Source organism: Petromyzon marinus, chromosome 77, assembly GCF_048934315.1.
Source record: "Petromyzon marinus isolate PM22_M1 ecotype Great Lakes invasive population chromosome 77, UKy_Petmar_22M1.pri1.0, whole genome shotgun sequence".
Lineage (NCBI taxonomy): Eukaryota > Metazoa > Chordata > Hyperoartia > Petromyzontiformes > Petromyzontidae > Petromyzon > Petromyzon marinus.
In genome coordinates, this window is record NC_133743.1 from 4,262,172 (window position 1) to 4,281,828 (window position 19,657).

The 19,657-nt window shown below is 53.3% G+C and overlaps 1 protein-coding gene across 1 annotated transcript; it reads left to right on the plus strand.

The window, feature by feature from the left end:
- Nucleotides 1-345: 345 nt before the first annotated feature.
- On the plus strand, nucleotides 346-18,157 carry LOC142907335 (uncharacterized). Its single transcript, XM_076056751.1, has 5 exons — nucleotides 346-443; nucleotides 2,314-2,453; nucleotides 3,105-3,609; nucleotides 8,418-8,575; nucleotides 12,636-18,157. Exons 1-5 carry the CDS (start codon nucleotides 346-348, stop codon nucleotides 12,680-12,682), a joined length of 948 nt encoding a protein of 315 aa, XP_075912866.1. The 3' UTR covers nucleotides 12,683-18,157.
- Nucleotides 18,158-19,657: the final 1,500 nt, after the last annotated feature.

Below are 19,657 nucleotides of genomic sequence, written 5' to 3' on the forward strand. Positions count from 1 at the left end.
AAAAATCGTCCAAAATCGCGTGACGTAATTAATGGACGGCCTCTTAGAAGGTGAAATGGAGGGTGCCGTTTGCGTCGGTGCAGAGGGCCATGTCCACCCCCCCCCCCTCCCCCCTGGCGTCCAAGCTTCCATGGCATTTGAGCGGAACGCGTCGTGCTCCAGGCCGGAGCAGGCCTCTGAACAGTGGCACCAGAGAGCAGCCATCAGTTTCACCTTGCAGCATCTTTTTCCCTGTCTCGTGCACTGCAACCTTTGCCTGGGCGCAGGCGAAGTTGGTGAAATCGTGGCGCTTGTTAGCCATATACGAAGCGGCTGCCGTAGAAGGGCACATCCATGCTCCTAAAAATGGTCTCCAGAAGGCGGGACATTGGGTTTGAGCCACTGGCAGCGCAAGCACTGGTGGGGCAGATCCTCCCTGGCACCGCGGAAAGCGCACAGGTCTGGTACCCCCGGGGAGATTTTGGCTGGGCCGCACGGGCCGATTGCAACGTCCAGTGCATCAACGTCCACTGGAGGTCACCCGCAGCGTCTTGGCTATGGGTGGACTTGTACATTTGAGGGAGAGTGAGAGTTCGAGCGAGCGAGTGAGAGTGTTAGAGAGCGTGTAAGAGAGAAAGAGTGAGAGTGCGAGAGAGAGAGAGAGAGAGGCAGTGTCGGAGTGAGACCATGAGAGAGTGTGAGAGAGAGTGTTAGAGAGTGAGAGTGCACATCACCAACGTGTTTACAAGGTCCCCCTCATTCAAAATGGCCAAAGCCAGCGACCTCAAGTGCACCAATCCCCAGCCCTATACGTAGGTGACTTCAACGGCCACCGGTGTGGGTGGAGAAGACGACAACCTTCCCGTGGCCTCCACCATTAACCCGCTCGTCACGAACTGATGCCGTCGACCCGGCAGCGATCGAACGCCTTGAAAGGGGCCTCCCGCTCACAACACCAAAGGGGTCCTGTTCAGGGCCACACTTACCGCAGCGTGGGCCCATCAACGCATCCTCGCCATCTAAATGTAGAGGCGGGAGACCCACCGAGGCTCAAGAGAGAGGGCAACCTTCCTGGGATGTTTCCTCGAACTCCGCACGGCTCGACATGCTCGCGGCTCCAAGAGCCCCCCAGTACAGCATGACGACGAGAAAGACGTCTCAAAAATATAACCCCCCCCTCCCCTCCCCCCCCCCCTGGATTTCTTGAAAGCTGCCAGCCACCCTCCTCCTGTTTCGGTCTTCAATAGCAGTAGCCGTGCCACTGTGCGTCATCCAGAACAGAGACCGTACGACGTGTAACGTACGTGATGTAACGCACGTTAAACTTATTTCGCACCATATGTAGTCAACCGTGCAAGTCGGAGGTGCTGTGCATGTATCAATAATGTATGGAAACCGACGCAATGCCCCCTATCCACAGATATGGAGACATCACAGCAACAATGATGATGATGATGATGATTCACTACTACTCCGCTTGCTCCTAACGTGGTTTGTCTGAGCTTGACCACCTGAATGTGATATTTGTTGTCGTTTGCTCTGCATGTACATTAGTCATACGAAAGAAGAAGACTCTCACTCACTCACACTCACTAACACTTGAACTACACATTCTTACTCTCAACAACAACATCTGCCGTTCCCTAAGAATTTTACGGTGACATCACCACGGCACTTATGCCAGGCTAGGTGCACCGCGAATTCCACGTGAAGTGTTGAAGGCTCGCTGGCAGAAGGTTATGGGACAGACCCAGGTGCCATAGGTTGAATGACTGAGATGAATGGCAGATGCACCAGTAGCGTCCTTCATGAGACTCCTCCTGTATAGAGGCCAATCTTGACACTGCTGGTACCGGCCATCGGCAGGTCCACTCAGTTCCACATCCTCTTGTATGGCATCACTCCATCTCTTCTCGAGCCCGTGCCGCGCCCGTTTAATCACCAACACGCCAGAACAGCGTGTTGGTGATTTCACGTCCATCGACTGCACAAAAGTCTAGCAGCCTCCCTATCGTTGTTACTGAGCTGATGTGACCCATGCCTTCCAATCACGCCAGCCCAGGTGCCAGCGTCATGACACATTCGGATATTAAAGTCACCTAACAAGATGACTCTATCCCGAGGGGCCAGTTTAGCTAGCACCTGGGACAGGAGGTTATCTGACTCATCGGCCTTGCCTGTATCACGCCACTGATCTTCATCTTCGGTGGGGGCATAAGCAGTCACCATCACCATTCCATGCCTGTTGATCGGGAGACAAGCCACAGTAGCCTGGGTTCACAACTTCCCACACCTCACTGCCACGCTCCCAAGCCCCCTTCATTATGTTGACAGTCGCCTGCCCCGAATAGAGGACTGTCCACCCCTCATAGTGACTGGAGCCAGAACCGGACCACCGGACTTCCTGAAAACCGCAGAGATCAAGGCGCTACTGGTCCAGCTCCCGACGGATGAATTGCAACCTCTCCTCCGCAGTGAGCGTTCGAACATTCCGTGTGACCAACTGCAGTGGCGTTTTGCTGTTTCTGGAGGAACCCCGAGAGTGCGGGTTCAGTCTCCTGGCTCCACCAAATGGGGTTGGCCAGGAGACGCCATCGACGCCTGTCCCCCTGGGGCCTCCGGAGAAAGTTTAGCTGGATATTTTGTTTGTGGTTTCGAGGTACTTCGGTTGAAGGTGCAGGGGTTACCAGCACCTCGCACTCGTCCAGATCCCTCTTTGGCCGCTGTGGTGGCTACAAACGCCATGAGGGGCCATGGCCAATTGAAATTGTACATCCCCCCATGGCACCGCTGACCACAGAGTTACCGTCCAGCACCACCAACGAAGTAGTGGGTTGTTGTCACTTTCACACTCACTCTCACACTCACCCACACTCACCCACACTCACTCACACTCACTCACACTCTCTCGGCAGAACAGGGACAGAATCAACTCTCCACCCATACAGCAGTTGCAGAGGGGGGAGTGGCACCCGGGCCGGGAGTCGAACCCAGGCCGCCGCCCTCCGTGACTCAAGCCACGGGGGGCGGGGGGGGAGGCTCGGATATCACGCGGGAGGTGGGGCTGGTAGGGGGGGGATGGGGGGCGGGTTAGGGTTGGGGGTTGGGGGCTGGTGGTGGGTGAGGGTGGGGGCTGGTGGGTGCCCAGGCGCGCTATAAAAGGCGCTTAGCGAGGAGCAGCAGCAGTGGAGGCAGTGCTCAGAGCCAGTCTCGTGGTGGTGCCTCCATATCTCCACTCGCCCCAGTTCGAGTCCCAACCCGGGCTGCCACCTCCTCCATCTCCACCACCACCACCACCACCTTCTCCATCTCCACCACCACCTCCTCCATCGCCACCACCTCCTCCACCACCTCCTCCATCTCCACCACCTCCTCCACCACCTCCATCTCCACCACCATCTCCACTACCTCCTCCACCACCACCACCGCCTCGCTCTCCCCATGGCCTCCCCGCGGTGTCGCACTGCGAGCCGCCTTCTCCACCTCCCGCTGCTGCTGCTGCTTCTCGTGGCTGTGGCTCGGCCCTCCCTGGGGCTTCCACGGCAGCTCGGGGAGGGCCCTGCGGGAGTCGCACGGACGCCAGAGGCTGCCCAGCTGGGAGGATCCAACCCCGAAACCAGTGGGCAGTGGGTGAGGCACACACGCACACATATACACACACATATACACACACTCATACATATACACACACTCATACATACACACTCATACATATATACACACACACACATATACACACACACACTCTCACACACATACACACACCAAGGCCGTAGCCATGGAGTCAACATTGAGGGGGACCAAATCTTCCACGGTATCTGGGGGTCCCAACCCAGAAAAATATCGAAATTTGAAAACTCATATCCTGCCTAAATATAAAAAAAATCACTAACACATGGAATGGACTTTTTCTTAATTTTTTACAATAATGTATAATCGTGTATTGGATTACATTGCTCTGTTTTTACTTTTTTTACATTTCTTGATTCATTGTATGTAATCGCAGAGATTAGGGATGAATAAAGTACAACCATAACCACAATCATATAAACAGAAATCTATGCAATGATTTATATGAAGACGTCAGGATATTGTGGCCAAGGTTTAGCAATTTGTTGTTTTCATTTACATGGCAAAGCAAATATTTATTTTTATAGCAATATATTGGGGGGGGGACATTTTGAGTATATTTGAATATTATAATTACAGCCTTGACACACACTCTCACACACATATACACACAAACTCTCAACAACAACAACAACCGCCATTCGCCACTAAGTGGCGGTGACGTCACCACGACGCTAGTGCCAGGCCATGTGCACCTTGAGGCCACGTGAAGTGTCGAACGCCCGCGGGCAGGAGGTCACGGGGCAGACCCAGGTGCCACGGGTCGACTGACGGAGATGACTGACTGGTGCACCACCTGTGCCCCCTACTGTGCCAACCTGCTGTGCTTTAGCCACCCGGTGCTCCGCTCGTTGTTGTGAGCGTCGCTCCTCCGCCCTCCGTTGTTGCTATGAGGGCGACTGCCTCCAACTGCCCAGTAGTGTCCTTCACGAGCCTCCTCCACAGAGGCCGATCTTGACACCGCTGGTACCAGTCATCGGCAAGTCCACTCAGCTTCACGTCCTCCTGTACCACATCACTCCATCTCTCCTCTAGCCCGTGCCGCGCCCGTTTAGCCCACTCGATCCGGCCGAACAAAAGCTGTTTCGGCATGTGGTGGCTCGGCATGCGGGCTACATGACCCAGCGAACGCAGCCTTGCCTGCCGGAGGAGCTCACCGATGGGACCTTGCCCAGATCTTTCAAAGATTTGTGAGCTCCTCACAAAATCCAGCCTGGTTAAACCCAGGATGAATCCTAGGCAGGCTAGCCTAAATGTTTCTAACCGGCGAAGATGTTCCATTCGGGGGGTCCACGTTTCGCAAGCGTAGAGAAGGGAGGGAATGACCGTGGCCGAGAAGACCTGAAGCTTAGTGCGGAGCGACAGACAAGGTAGCTTTCGCACAGTGTTACGCAACCGATGAAAATATATTGCCGCTCGACTGATTCGGAGTGAGACCTCTGCTGTTAAACTGGAGCCGGTCATAAGCACACTGTCCAGGTATGGGAAACTCTCCACTCTCTCCACAACTGCCCCACCAATTGGGAGCTGTGGCGGTGAAGTGTTTGGTGGCACATAAGGCCCCACCTCTTAGTCGCACGCTCCAGGTTCAGCAGGAGCACCAGCAACTCCTCTGAGTGAGCAACAATCACCAGCTCATTAGCATACGTAATATGGTTGACCAATAGGGAGCCATCCCTCCACACCCGGGCATCGATCAGCCTCCCAATGTGTCTATACCAGATTGAAATTCCTTTTGTACAACCATGTAAAACTTCTCGAACTACGTAGTCAAAGATGATATTAATGTGGAAGCCAGACGACATCCCTGTCACACCCCAAGGTGAACAGGAAATGGCTCTGACTCCTGGCCACGTAGTTTTACCAGGGTCTTCCCACCATCATGAAGGTCCTTCATGATTGTGAGGAGACTCTCAGGGACTTCGAAAGCACGAGGAACAAACCAGAGCACAGGCTTATTGATAGTGTCATAGGCCTTGACCAGGTCACTAAAGCAGAAGTGTAGGTCTTGTTGGAATTACCTACACGTCTGCTGCATCTGTGCCGGACCGCCATGGCTTGAAACCACATTGGGGCTCCGTAAGCCTCTCTTCAGCGTGCCTGGCAAGGCGATGTTGAATAATCCTTGCTAGGATCTTTCCTGGCACACTGTGGAGGGAGATGCCCCTGTAGTTGTTACAGTCTGTGCGGTCCCCTTTCTTAAGGCAGGGGACCACCAAGGCATCCTTACAATCCTGTGGAACTCATCAAGCGGTCCAGAATGTGATAATGATGTCGCTATAGGGCAGTGCACACAAACGCCACCCTGTCTCAGCAATTATCTTGGGACATAATCTCTGCCCAGCAGTTTTCCTGGTCTCAGACTGTGGATCGCCTTTTGTACTTCCTCAACAGATGGCACCTCAGCCAGACACTCACAGAGGGTGACTACTTCTAACATTTGCGGCACTGCAGCCTCAGCAAGGTCATCCCCAATTTGCCCCATGATGTTTCCAGGTTGAGGGATTCCCCCCCCCCCCCCCAACCAAGACCTCAGAGATTTGATCACCGTTTTTTCCCCTAATGATGGAAATAGGTGTGGCACTGTAATTACTTTTTTGATGGAGTTAAAGAGTGATTTGTGATCATGGGCTATTGAGGCAGACTCCATTTCCTCAGCAACCCGCGACTACCACCAATCCTTGCAGCGCCGCATGGCTCTCCGAACCTCCGAGCAAAGGCTTCGGTAAACCTCCTGATTCTCTGATGTGTGATGCTGTAGAGGGTGGGAGTGGACCTGTTGCTTTTTTCAAGCCAGCCTGAACACCTCCTCTATCAGTCAGGGTCTCTGGTGAGGTCTGGATCGTGTTCCCAAAGCGGACATTGCAGCTGCATGAGCCACAGTCCTAAACCTCGCCCATTTACCCTTGACATCAGGAGGAGTGGGGGGCGGGACGCTGTCAGCCCCAACTGCAAGCGATGATGAAATTTTCGCTTGCAACTTTCTTCAGCTAGTTGAAAGCAGGTCGCTGTGGGGTTCAATGGGGTCCTGGATGTACACCCACCACCGGATTGGAAGAATGGCAGATGCATGTTACAGATGACAAGTCGATGGTCAGTGGGCAGATCAGCTCCACGGTAGGTCCTGGTGTCAAGGACATGGGCCTGCATCCGCTGCTCCGTCACTATGTAGTCCGGCAGATGTTCTTGCTTGGACCCGGCACGCATCCACGATGTTGTGTGGATGCACCAATGCCGGGACAGCGTGTTCGTAATTACAAGTCCATTGGCTGCACCGAAGTCTATCAGCCTCGTACCGTTATTATTGATCTGATCTGGCCCATGCCTTCCAATCACTCCAGCACAGGTGCCAGCATCATGACCCCTTACCTAGATATATATTTTTTACGTGGTCTCGTGGTAAGTAAATTGAAGGTGGAGGGGTTACCAGCCCCTCGCACCCGTCCAGAGCCCCCGTTGGCCGCTGTGGTGGCTACAATTGCATGAGGGGAACAGCCGATTGGAATCGGCCTTCTCATACATGGCATTGCTCACAGCCTCCATAGCGATACCGTGCGGCACCATTGAGGAGGTAGGGGGTTGTTTTTTTGCAACACACACACAGCCTGTAGCACCTGGCATGCATCATCACTACTACCATCATGCTGGATGCTGGAGTGTGCCTGCCTCCAACTGCTCAGTAGCAGCGTCCTTCACGAGCCTCCTCCTGCGGAAAGGCCGATCCTAACACCATGGGTACCGGTGACTGGCAAGTCCACTCAGCTCCGCATGCTCCCGTACCGCATCAGCTCCATCTCTTCTTGAGCCCGTGCCACTCGCCCACACACTCAACCCTCAGTCCATCTCTTCTCCAGCCCATGTAGCACCCATTCAGGCCCCTCTATCCGTTCCACCTGCCTGTCCCACCTGCCTGTCCCACCTGCCTGTCCCACCTGCCTGTCCCACCTGTCTGTCCCACCTGCCTGTCCCACCTGTCTGTCCCACCTCCCTGTCCCACCTGCCTGTCCCACCTGTCTGTCCCACCTGTCTGTCCCACCTACTTGTCCCACCTGCCTGTCCCACCTCCCTGTCCCACCTGCCTGTCCCACCTCCCTGTCCCACCTGTCTGTCCCACCTGTCTGTCCCACCTGCCTGTCCCACCTGCCTGTTCCACCTCCCTGTCCCACCTGCCTGTCCCACCTGTCTGTCCCACTTGCCTGTCCCACCTGCCTGTCCCACCTGTCTGTCCCACCTGTCTGTCCCACCTGCCTGTCCCACCTGTCTGTCCCGCCTGCCTGTCCCACCTCCCTGTCCCACCTGCCTGTCCCACCTGCCTGTCCCACCTCCCTGTCCCACCTGTCTGTCCCACCTGCCTGTCCCACCTGTCTGTCCCACCTCCCTGTCCCACCTGCCTGTCCCACCTGCCTGTCCCACCTGTCTGTCCCACCTGCCTGTCCCACCTGCCTGTCCCACCTGTCTGTCCCACCTGCCTGTCCCACCTGCCTGTCCCACCTCCCTGTCCCACCTCCCTGTCCCACCTGCCTGTCCCACCTGCCTGTCCCACCTGCCTGTCCCACCTGTCTGTCCCACCTGCCTGTCCCACCTGCCTGTCCCACCTCCCTGTCCCACCTCCCTGTCCCACCTGCCTGTCCCACCTGCCTGTCCCACCTGTCTGTCCCACCTGCCTGTCCCACCTCCCTGTCCCACCTCCCTGTCCCACCTGCCTGTCCCACCTGTCTGTCCCGCGTATCTCCATTCCGCTCACGGGACTGACACCCCCCCCTCCCCCCCCCGCCCCAACACCGGCGTGTGTCGTCAACAACCCTCAGGCCACATCATGGGCAAAAAGAGCTCCGCCGATACCGAGTGGGCGGCCGCCGGGGAGGAGGACGCCGGAGGAGCCTGGAGGGACCGGGAGGAGCTGGACGCCTCCGATGGAGACTCCTCACCGGCGGAGTGGAACTCCTCACCCGCCGCCGTTCGCCAGGTGAGCACCACTCAACGGGGTGAGCGGAGGTCGAACCCGGCATGGCGCAGTTCGCCGCTGACCGTTGCACCCCACCAAGGAGGGACAGAGATCGCCCAGGTAGCCTCTAGCAGGGATGTATGGGCAAGTGCTTTTAGTAGCGAGTTATAGCAGCCACCAATGATATACACACAGACAAAGCTCCCCCAGGTAGCCTCTAGCAGGCATGTATGGGCAAGTGCTTTTAGTAGCGAGTTATAGCAGCCACCAATGATATACACACAGACAAAGCTCCCCCAGGTAGCCTCTAGCAGGCATGTATGGGCAAGTGCTTTTAGTAGCGAGTTATAGCAGCCACCAATGATATACACACAGACAAAGCTCCCCCAGGTAGCCTCTAGCAGGCATGTATGGGCAAGTGCTTTTAGTAGCGAGTTATTGCAGCCACCAATGATATACACACAGACAAAGCTCCCCCAGGTAGCCTCTAGCAGGGATGTATGGGCAAGTGCTTTTAGTAGCGAGTTATAGCAACCACCAATGATATACACACAGACAAAGCTCCCCCAGGTAGCCTCTAGCAGGGATGTAGGGGCAAGTGCTATTGGCGAGCACCTATGAAGGTTACCGGCACTGTGGCACACACAGAGGGGGTGGGTGGCCAGCACCACACCCGGCCGCCCCCAGTGGCGATGTTTACTGCATACCCTCGCACCCAGGTACTCATTTGAGGCTGAGTCGACGTAGGGGAGGCTCAGAACCTGTTAAAATAATCGCTTTTACTGCTGTTGGTGTCCGTGAGCGGGAATCGAACTCTGGCCACTGGGGCTACGTCACTGCTTCCCACACAGACACCCAAATACACACACAGACACATATCGAGGCCATTTTCGACACCGCTGCCCTAACTAAGCTTGTGCCGGAGACCCCGGGGGGACAGGCGTCTGTAATGTCTCCTGCCCAAACCCCATTCGGAGGAGCCACTGCGGGTGGCCTCGTGGAATATCCGAACGCTCACTGCGGAGGAGAAGCTGCCACTCCTCTGTTGGAAGCTGGACTGGTACTGCCTAGATCTCTGTGACATTCAGGAGGTCTGGTGAATCGGTTCTGGCTCCAGTCACCATGAGAGGTGGACAGTTCTCTACTTGGGGCAGGGGACTGCCAAACAACAGCGAGTGGCTCTTATTCTGAACAAAATTATGAAGGGGGCGTGGAAACGTGGCAATGAGGTGTGGGAAGTTGGAAGACCTAGGCTACTGTGAGCTCGTCCCCCAACGAAGATGAACATCAGTGGAATGATGCAGGCAAGGCCGATGAGTCAGATGCTTTCTATGACCTCCTGTCACAGGTGCTAGCTAAAGTGGCCCCTCAGAAAAGAGTAATCTTGTTGGGTAACTTCAATGCCCGAGTGGGTCATGACACTGGCACCTGGAAGGCATGGGCCAGATCAGCTCAATAACAATGGTAGGAGGCTCCTAGACTTCTGTGCAGCCCAAGGGCTTGTAATTACCAACATGCTGTTCTGGCATCGGCGCATCCACACAACATCATGGATGCAGATGTGGGCCCATGTCCTTGACACTGGGACCAACCGTGGAGCTGACCTTCCGACTTGTCATCTGGAAGATGCGCCTGCCATTCTTCCACTCCGGTGGTGGGTGTACATCCAGGACTCCATTCAAACCCACAGCGGCCTGGTTTCAACAAGTTGATTAAAGTTGCAAGCGAGAATGTCATCATCGCTTGCAGCTGGAGTTGGCATCGTCCCCCCCCCCCCTCCTGATACTAAGGGGAAATGGGCGAGGTTTAGGGCTGTGGCTCATGCAACTGCAATGGCTGCTTTGGATGCATGGTCCAAACCTCCCCAGAGACCCTGGCTGATAGAGGAGGTGTTCCAGCTAGTTGAGAAAAAGCGACAGGCTGACTCCCACCATCTACAGCATCCCATGGCAGAGAATGCAGAGGTTTATCGCAGCCGTCGCTCGGAGGTTCGGAGAGCTGTGCGGTGCTGCAGGTATGGGTGGTGGTCACAGATTGTTGAGGAGATGGAGTCTGCTTCTATAACCCACGATCACAAATCACTCGATAGCTCCATCAAAACAGTCGATTGCAGCGCCATACCATCCTTAAGGGAAACAACGATGATCCGATCTCCGACTGCCAGGAATAGGTTTGCAGATGTGCTGAGCATTTGTGAGGTCTTTAGGGAGGGGAAATCCCTCGGCCTGGAAAAAATAATGGGTCAAAGTGGGGTTGACCCTGCTGAGGCTGCCGTGCCTGAAATATTGGAAGAAGTAGTCACCCCCTGTCAGTGGCTGGCTGAATTGCCATCAGTTGAGGAAGTGCAGAAGGCAATCCAGAGTCTGAGACCAGGAAAAGCACCGGACAGAGATGATCTCCAAAGCAAAATGCTGAGGGAGGGTGGCGTTTGTGCGCAGACTGCCCTATATGACATCATAATAACAGTCTGGACCACTGAATGGGTTCCGCAGGATAGGAAGGATGCCCTGGTGTTCCCACTCTTTAAGAAGGGGGACCGCACAGAATGTAACAACTACAGGGGCATCTCACTCCTCAGTGTGCCAGGAAAGGCCCTGGCAATAATTTTTCAACATCGTCTTGCCAGGCACACCGAGGAGAGGCTTGCAGAGCCCCATTGCGGTTTCAGGAAAGGGTGGTCCTGCACAGATGCCATATTTTCTGTCCGTCTGCTACAGCAGAGGTGTAGGGAATTCCAACAAGACCTACATCTCTGCTTTATTGACCTGGTCAAGGCCTATGAGACTATCAGTAGCCCTATGTGGCTGGGAGTCGGAGCCATTCCCTGTTCACTTTGGGGTGTGACAGGGATGTCCTCTGGCTCCCACAATTTTTACCATATTTTCGATCAGATCATTCGTGAAGGCTGTGATGGCTGTACCGGAGGAATTTCTATCTGGTAAACATACAATAGGAGGCTGATCCATGCCCATGTGTGGTCAAGGGATGCCTCCCTATTGGTCAACAATGTTACGTATGCTGGTTATCTGGTGATTGCTGCTCACGTGGACCCCTCTGGTGGAACATCTTTGCCGGTTAGAAACATTTAGGCTGGCCTGCCGACGATCCATCCCGGGTTGAACCAGGCTCGATTGTGTCAGGAGCTCATAAATTCATGAAAAATCTGGACAAAGTCTCATCAGTGAGCTCCCCTGGCAGGCAAGGCTGCATCGGCTGGGTCATGTAGCCCGCATGCCCAGCCACCGCATGCCTTAACGGCATTTGTTTGACCGGATCGTGGGGGCTAAACGGGCATGGCACGGCCTAGAGAGAGATGGAGTGATGTGGTACAGGAGGACGTGGAGCTGAGTGGTCTTGCCGATGACCGGTACCAGCGGTGTCCACATCGGCCTCTGTGGAGGAGGATCGTGAAGGATGCTGCTGGGCAGTTGGAGGCAGTCGCCCTCCAGCAACAACGGAGGGTAGAGGAGCGACGCTCAAAACAACGAGCGGAGCGCCGGGTGGCTTAAACACGGCAAGTTGGCAAGGTGGGGGGCAGAGGTGGTGCATCAGCCAGTCATCTCAGTCATCTCAGTCAGTCGACCCATGGCACCTGGGTCTGTCCCGTGACCTCATGCCAGCGGCCGTTCCACACTTCACGTTGCCTTAACGTGCACATTGCCTGGCACAAGCGTCGTGGTGACGTCACCGCCACTTAGTGGCGAATGGCGGTTGTTGTTGTTGTGTCTGTGTATCTGTGTGTGTGTCTGTGTGTGTGTATCTGCCTGTGTTTCACTGTGTGTCTGTGTGTCTGTGTCTGTGTGGGTTGTCTGTGTCTGTCTGTGTGTCTGTGTGTGTTGTCTGTGTCTGTGTTTGTGTGTGTGTCTGTGTGTCTGTGCGTGTTGTCTGTGTTTGTGTGTGTGTCTGTGTGTGTCTGTGTGTGTGTCTGTGTGTGTCTGTGTGTGTCTGTGTGTGTCTGTGTGTGTGTCTGTGTGTGTCTGTGTGTCTGTGTCTATGTGTCTGTGTATGTGTGTGTCTCTGTGTGTGTGTCTGTGTGTCTGTGTCTGTGTGTGTGTGTCTGTGTGTGCTGTCTCTCTTGCAGCTGAATTCCCTACTCCGGGCTCTGGGGGCCCTGGGCAGAGACGGTGAAGGAGGGAGATCCTCCTGACCAGCCCCACCCCTCCCCCATCTCACCTGAGCCCCCCAGTCTCATCTCCCACGCAGGCCCCCCACTCTCGTCTCCCACCTTAGCCCCCCACTCTCGTCTCCCACCTGAGCCCCCCACTCTCGTCTCCCACTTGAGCCCCCCACTCTCGTCTCCCACTTGAGCCCCCCACTCTCATCTCCCATCCAAGCCCCCCAATCTCATCTCCCACCCAGGCCCCCCAACTCTCGTCTCCCACTCAACTTAAATACACGGTGACTCTACTTAGAAAGAGGTTCCCAGAAGGTCTGTGTTCGTTAATTCCAACTTTACGCCTGCCAAACGCCTTGTTCGGGCGTGTACACTAAACACGGGGGATGGCTTTAGAGGTTGTAGAATCTCTTGTAAAAGTAGATGCCACTGGTTCCTTTTTTTTGCAGATGTAGATGCCACTGCTTCTTCGCGTTCTGCAGATGTAGATGCCACTGGTTCTTAACGTTCTGCAGATGTAGATGCCACTGGTTCTTCACGTTCTGTAGATGTAGATGCTAATGGTTCTTCACATTCTTCAGATGTAGATGCCACTGGTTTTTCACGTTCTACAGATGTAGATGCCACTGGTTCTTAACGTTCTGCAGATGTAGATGCCACTGGTTCTTCACGTTCTGTAGATGGAGATGCTAATGGTTCTTCACGTTCTGCAGATGGAGATGCCAATGGTTCTTCACGTTCTACAGATGTAGATGTCAATGGTTCTTTGCGTTCTGCAGATGTAGATGCCACTGGTTCTTCACGTTCTGTAGATGTAGATGCCACTGGTTCTTCACGTTCTTCAGATGTAGATGCCACTGGTTTTTCACGTTCTACAGATGTAGATGCCACTGGTTTTTCACGTTCTACAGATGTAAATGCCACTGGTTCTTCACGTTCTGTAGATGTAGATGCTAATGGTTCTTCACGTTCTGCAGATGTAGATGCCAATGGTTCTTCACGTTCTACAGATGTAGATGTCAATGGTTCTTCACGTTCTGTAGATGTAGATGCCACTGGTTTTTCACGTTCTACAGATGTAGATGCCACTGGTTCTTAACGTTCTGCAGATGTGGATGCCACTGGTTCTTCACGTTCTGCAGGTGTAGATGCCACTGGTTCTTCACGTTCTGTAGATGCCACTGGTTCTTCACGTTCTGTCGATGTAGATGCCACTGGTTCTTCATGTTCTGCAGATGTAGATGCCACTGGTTCTTCACGTTCTGCAGATGTAGATGCCACTGGTTCTTCACGTTCTGCAGATGTAGATGCCACTGGTTCTTCATGTTCTGCAGATGTAGATGCCACTGGTTCTTCACGTTCTACAGATGTAGATGCCACTGGTTCTTCACGTTCTGTAGATGTAGATGCCACTACCGCCATCTATTGCGCAGGAAGGTTTAACTTACGACTCTCGGTCCGAACAGGGAACTGGACCATTCCGTGACAGGTTTGTTCATATCTCTGATAGGTCGTAAGTCGAATTTTCGTAAATGGAGGAGGAGTCTCTGCACGTATATAGAGATAGAAAAATGTCCTTTCAGTGGACATCAGCACCCCCCCCCCGTAAAGCCACAGAGGCACTCTGCACCCTCGTGCAAGACAAAAAGTCCGTCCGGTACACCCTGACGAGCGAATACTCACACAGTCACTCACTCAGTCACTCACTCATACAGTTACTCACTCACTCACACACTCACCCACACAGTCACTCATGCAATAACTCACACAGTCACTCACACAGTCACTCACACACTCACTCACACAGTCATTCACTCACTCACCCACTCACTCACACTCGCACTCACACAGTCACTCACACAATCACTCATACAGTCACTCACTCACTCAGTCACTCACCCACTCAAACAGTCACTCACTCACCCGCTCATTCACCCACTCACACACTCACTCACACAGTCACTCACACAGTCACTCACCAACACAGTCACTCACTCACACTCACACACTCACTCACACACTCACTCAGTCACTCACTCACTCACACACACTCACCGACACACACTTACACAGTCACTCACTCAGTCACTCACTCATACAGTCACTCACTCAGTCACACAGTCACTCACTCAGTCACTCACTTATCCAGTCACTCACTCAGTCACTCACTCACCAACACACTCACTCACCCACACACACACAGTCACTCACTCACCCACACACTCACCCACACACTCACTCATAGTCATACACTCACCCACACACTCACAGGCTCACATACTTTTACACACACTCACAGTCACTCATACAGTCAGTCAGTCACAGTCACTCACTTATACGCACACTCAGTCACTCACAGTCACTCATACAGTCACTCACTCATACAGTCACTCACTCATACAGTCACTCACTCATACACTCACTCATACACTCACTCACTCATACACTCACTGATACACTCACTCACTCATACACTCACTCACTCATACACTCACTAACACACTCACTCATACACTCACTCACCCCTACATTCACTCACTCACACAGTCACTCACTCACACAGTCACTCACACAGTCACTCACTCATACAGTCACTCACTCATACAGTCAGTCACTCACACAGTCACGCACTCATACACTCACTCATACATACACTCACACACTCACTCAAACACACACTCACACAGTCACTCATACAGTCAGTCACTCACACAATCACTCACTTATCCACTTACTCACACACACACTCACTCACACAGTCACTCACACAGTCACTCACTTATACACTCACTCACACACAGTCACTCATACACACACTCCCTCATGCACTCACTGACTCATACACTCACTCACACACACTCACACAGTCAATCATACAGTTACTCATACAGTCACTCACTCACACATTCACTCATACACACACTCACTCACACACCCACTCACTAATACACTCACCCACACACTCACTGACCCACACACTCACTCACCCAGACTCACTCACCTGCACTCACTCATACACACACACACTCAACCACTCACTCACCACCGTCAACACATCTACCATCACTACCATCACCACAACCACCATCATCACAACCTGCATCACTACCATCACCACAACCACCATCATCACAACCAGCATCGCCACCATCATCACAACCAGCATCGCCACCATCTTCACAACCACCATCACCACAACCACAGCAGCTCACCACAACGACCATCACCACAACCACCATCATAACCACCATCACAGCGACCACCATCACCACCACCACAACCACCATCATAACCACCATCACCATCACCACAACACAACCACCATCATCACAACCAGCATCACCACCACCATCTTCACAACCACCATCACCACCATCACCACAACCACAGCAGCTCACCACAACGACCATCACCACAACCACCATCATAACCACCATCACCGCGACCACAACCATCACCACCACAACCACCATCACTACCACCATCACCACAACACAACCACCACAACCACCGTCGTAACAACCACCATCTTCACAACCACCATCACCACAACCATCATCACCACAACCACCATCACCACCATCACCACAACACAACCACCATCACCTAAACCACCATCTCCACAACCACCATCACCACCATCACCACAACCACCACAATTACCACAACCACCACAATCATCACAACCACTATCACCACCATCACCACAACAACCATGACCACCACCACCACAACCACCACAATTACCACAACCACCACAATTACCACAACCACCACAATTACCACAACCACCACAATCATCACAACCACTATCACCACCATCACCACAACAACCACCACCACAACCACAACCACCACCACAACCACCACAACTACTACAACCTACACAACCTACACCACAACCACTACAACCTACACAACCTACACAACCTACACCACAACCACCACAATCATCACAACCACCATCACCACCATCACCACAACCACCACAATTACCACAACCACCACAATCATCACAACCACTATCACCACCATCACCACAACAACCACCACCACCACAACCACCACCACAACCACCACAACCATCACAACCACTATCACCACCATCACCACAACCATCATCACCACAACCACCATCACCACAACCACCACAATTACCACAACCACCACAATCATCACAACCACTATCACCACCATCACCACAACAACCATGACCACCACCACCACAACCACCACAACCACTATCACCACCACAACCACCACAATTACCACAACCACCACAATCATCACAACCACTATCACCACCATCACCACAACAACCATGACCACCACCACCACAACCACCACAACCACTATCATCACCAAAACCACCATCACAACCACCACAACCACCACAATTACCACAACCACCACAATCATCACAACCACTATCACCACCATCACCACAACAACCATAACCACCACCACCACAACCACCACAACCACTATCATCACCACAACCACCATCACAACCACCACCACAACCACCACAATTACCACAACCACCACAATCATCACAACCACTATCACCACCATCACCACAACAACCACCACCACAACCACCACAATTACCACAACCACCACAATCATCACAACCACTATCACCACCATCACCACAACAACCACCACCACCACAACCACCACAACCACCACAATTACCACAACCACCACAATCATCACAACCACTATCACCACCATCACCACAACAACCACCACCACCACCATCACCACCACCACAACCACCATCACCACAACCATCACCACCACCACAACCACCATCACCACCATCACCACCACCACAACCACCACAACTTGTCAATTCCTGGGCAACCGCTCGCGGTGGTGTGGACAGAGCAGCTGCTGCAGGGGATGATTTCGAGGGACCCTGACGTCACAGTGCATGCAAATGAGATGCTAATTAGGCGCGTCATGCCAATGGCGATTACACAACGTTAACACACGAGACGGAACAGAGACTGCAAAGACAAAGATCCCCCGGGTAGCCTGCAGCAGACCCTTGGGGCAAATACGACGCTCCCGCTCCCCACACGCACACACAGCTAATACACACACCAATACCAATAGCCGCCATTCGGTGACGGCGCCACGGCGCCTGTGCCAGGCTAGGTGCACTTTGAGGCTGCCACGTGAAGTGTCGAAGGCTCGCTGACGGGAGGAGGTCTTGGGACAGACCCAGCAGGTGCCATGGGTTGACTGACTGAGATGACTGGTACATTCGCTGCCAGCTGTACCCCCCTACTGTGCCAACTTGCTGAATTTTAATCGCCTGGCGCTCCGCTCATTGTTGTGAGCGTCAATCCTCTGCCTTCCGTTGTTGCTTGAGGGTGACTGCCTCCAACTGCCCAGTAGCGTCACGCACACACACGCACAGACACTCACACGCACGCACATACAGCTCACAATAAATGAATATGAATTCTTGAATCGCACTGCGACTCCAAGTCGTGTTTCCTGTCATCATCGAGAATGGGCGTCTCTGCGCGTATTTGTCTGCTGCTGTGAATGTCCACGTGATGATGGATGATGATGATGATGTCAGCCTCTTTGGTTGAACTGCTGTCATTTGTGATGGCCAGGTCTCTTCTGATAAAAAGAGCTCCACCTGGTAACATGAACACAGTTTAGTTTTAGTATGGGTCTCTAAGTGTATGGGTCTCTGTGGGTCTGTATGGGTCTCTAAGTGTAGGGGTCTCTGTGGGTCGGTATGGGTCTCTAAGTGTAGGGGTCTCTGTGGGTCTGTGTGGGTCTCTGAGGGTCTCTGTGGGTCTGTGTGGGTCTGTATGGGTCTCTAAGTGTAGGGGTCTCTGTGGGTCTGTGTGGGTCTCTGTGGGTCTCTGTGGGTCTGTATGGGTCTCTGTGGGTCTCTGTGGGTCTGTATGAGTCTCTAAGTGTAGGGGTCTCTGTGGGTCTCTGTGGGTCTGTGTGGGTCTCTAAGTGTATGGGTCTCTGTGGGTCTGTGTGGGTCTCTGTGGGTCTGTGTGGGTCTCTGTGAGTCGCTGTGGGTCTGTGTGGGTCTCTGTGGGTCTGTGTGGGTCTCTGTAGGTCTGTGTGGGTCTCTAAGTGTAGGGGTCTCTGTGGGTCTGTGTGGGTCTCTAAGTGTAGGGGTCTCTGTGGGTCTGTGTGGGTCTCTAAGTGTATGGGTCTCTGTGGGTCTGTGTGGGTCTCTGTGGGTCTGTGTGGGTCTCTAAGTGTATGGGTCTCTGTGGGTCTGTGTGGGTCTTTGTGGGTCTCTGAGGGTCTGTGTGGGTCTGTGTGGGTCTCTAAGTGTATGGGTCTCTGTGGGTCTGTGTGGGTCTCTGTGGGTCTGTGTGGGTCTCTGTGGGTCTGTGTGGGTCTGTAAGTATATGGGTCTGTGTGTGGGTCTGTGTGGGTCTCTAAGTGTATGGGTCTCTGTGGGTCTGTATGGGTCTCTACGAGTATGCAGAATGATGCGTTTAGGGGCCGTCCATAAATGACGTCACGCACCTGCGGGGGGGGGGAATCAGACATTAGTGTGACGGGGGGGGGGGGTTGAGAAATATGACGTCACGTAAAAATGCACAACTTTAAATAAATATAGACAACACGTTCTACTTAATTAAATAGACTTTTTAATAAATGTTTTCTCCTACAACATCAGAGTGCAGCGCCACGTAAATACGCACTACAATGACAATAGTTTAAAGCGATTTGAAGCATGTTTTATTTTCAAATGGAAATATGGTTTTGGGGGGGCGGGGGGGGCAGAGCTTTGTGACGTCATATTTGAGGGGGGGTCTGACTTTTTACGACGCCGTGTGACGTCATTTATGGACGGCCCCTTAGAGTATTTAGCTGCTGCTATACATTTCCATAAAGCGGCCCGCATGATTCACACATAGACCCACAGACTCGCACAGAGACCTACCGCACTCACACAGAGAGACCCACACAGTGACACACAGACTCAC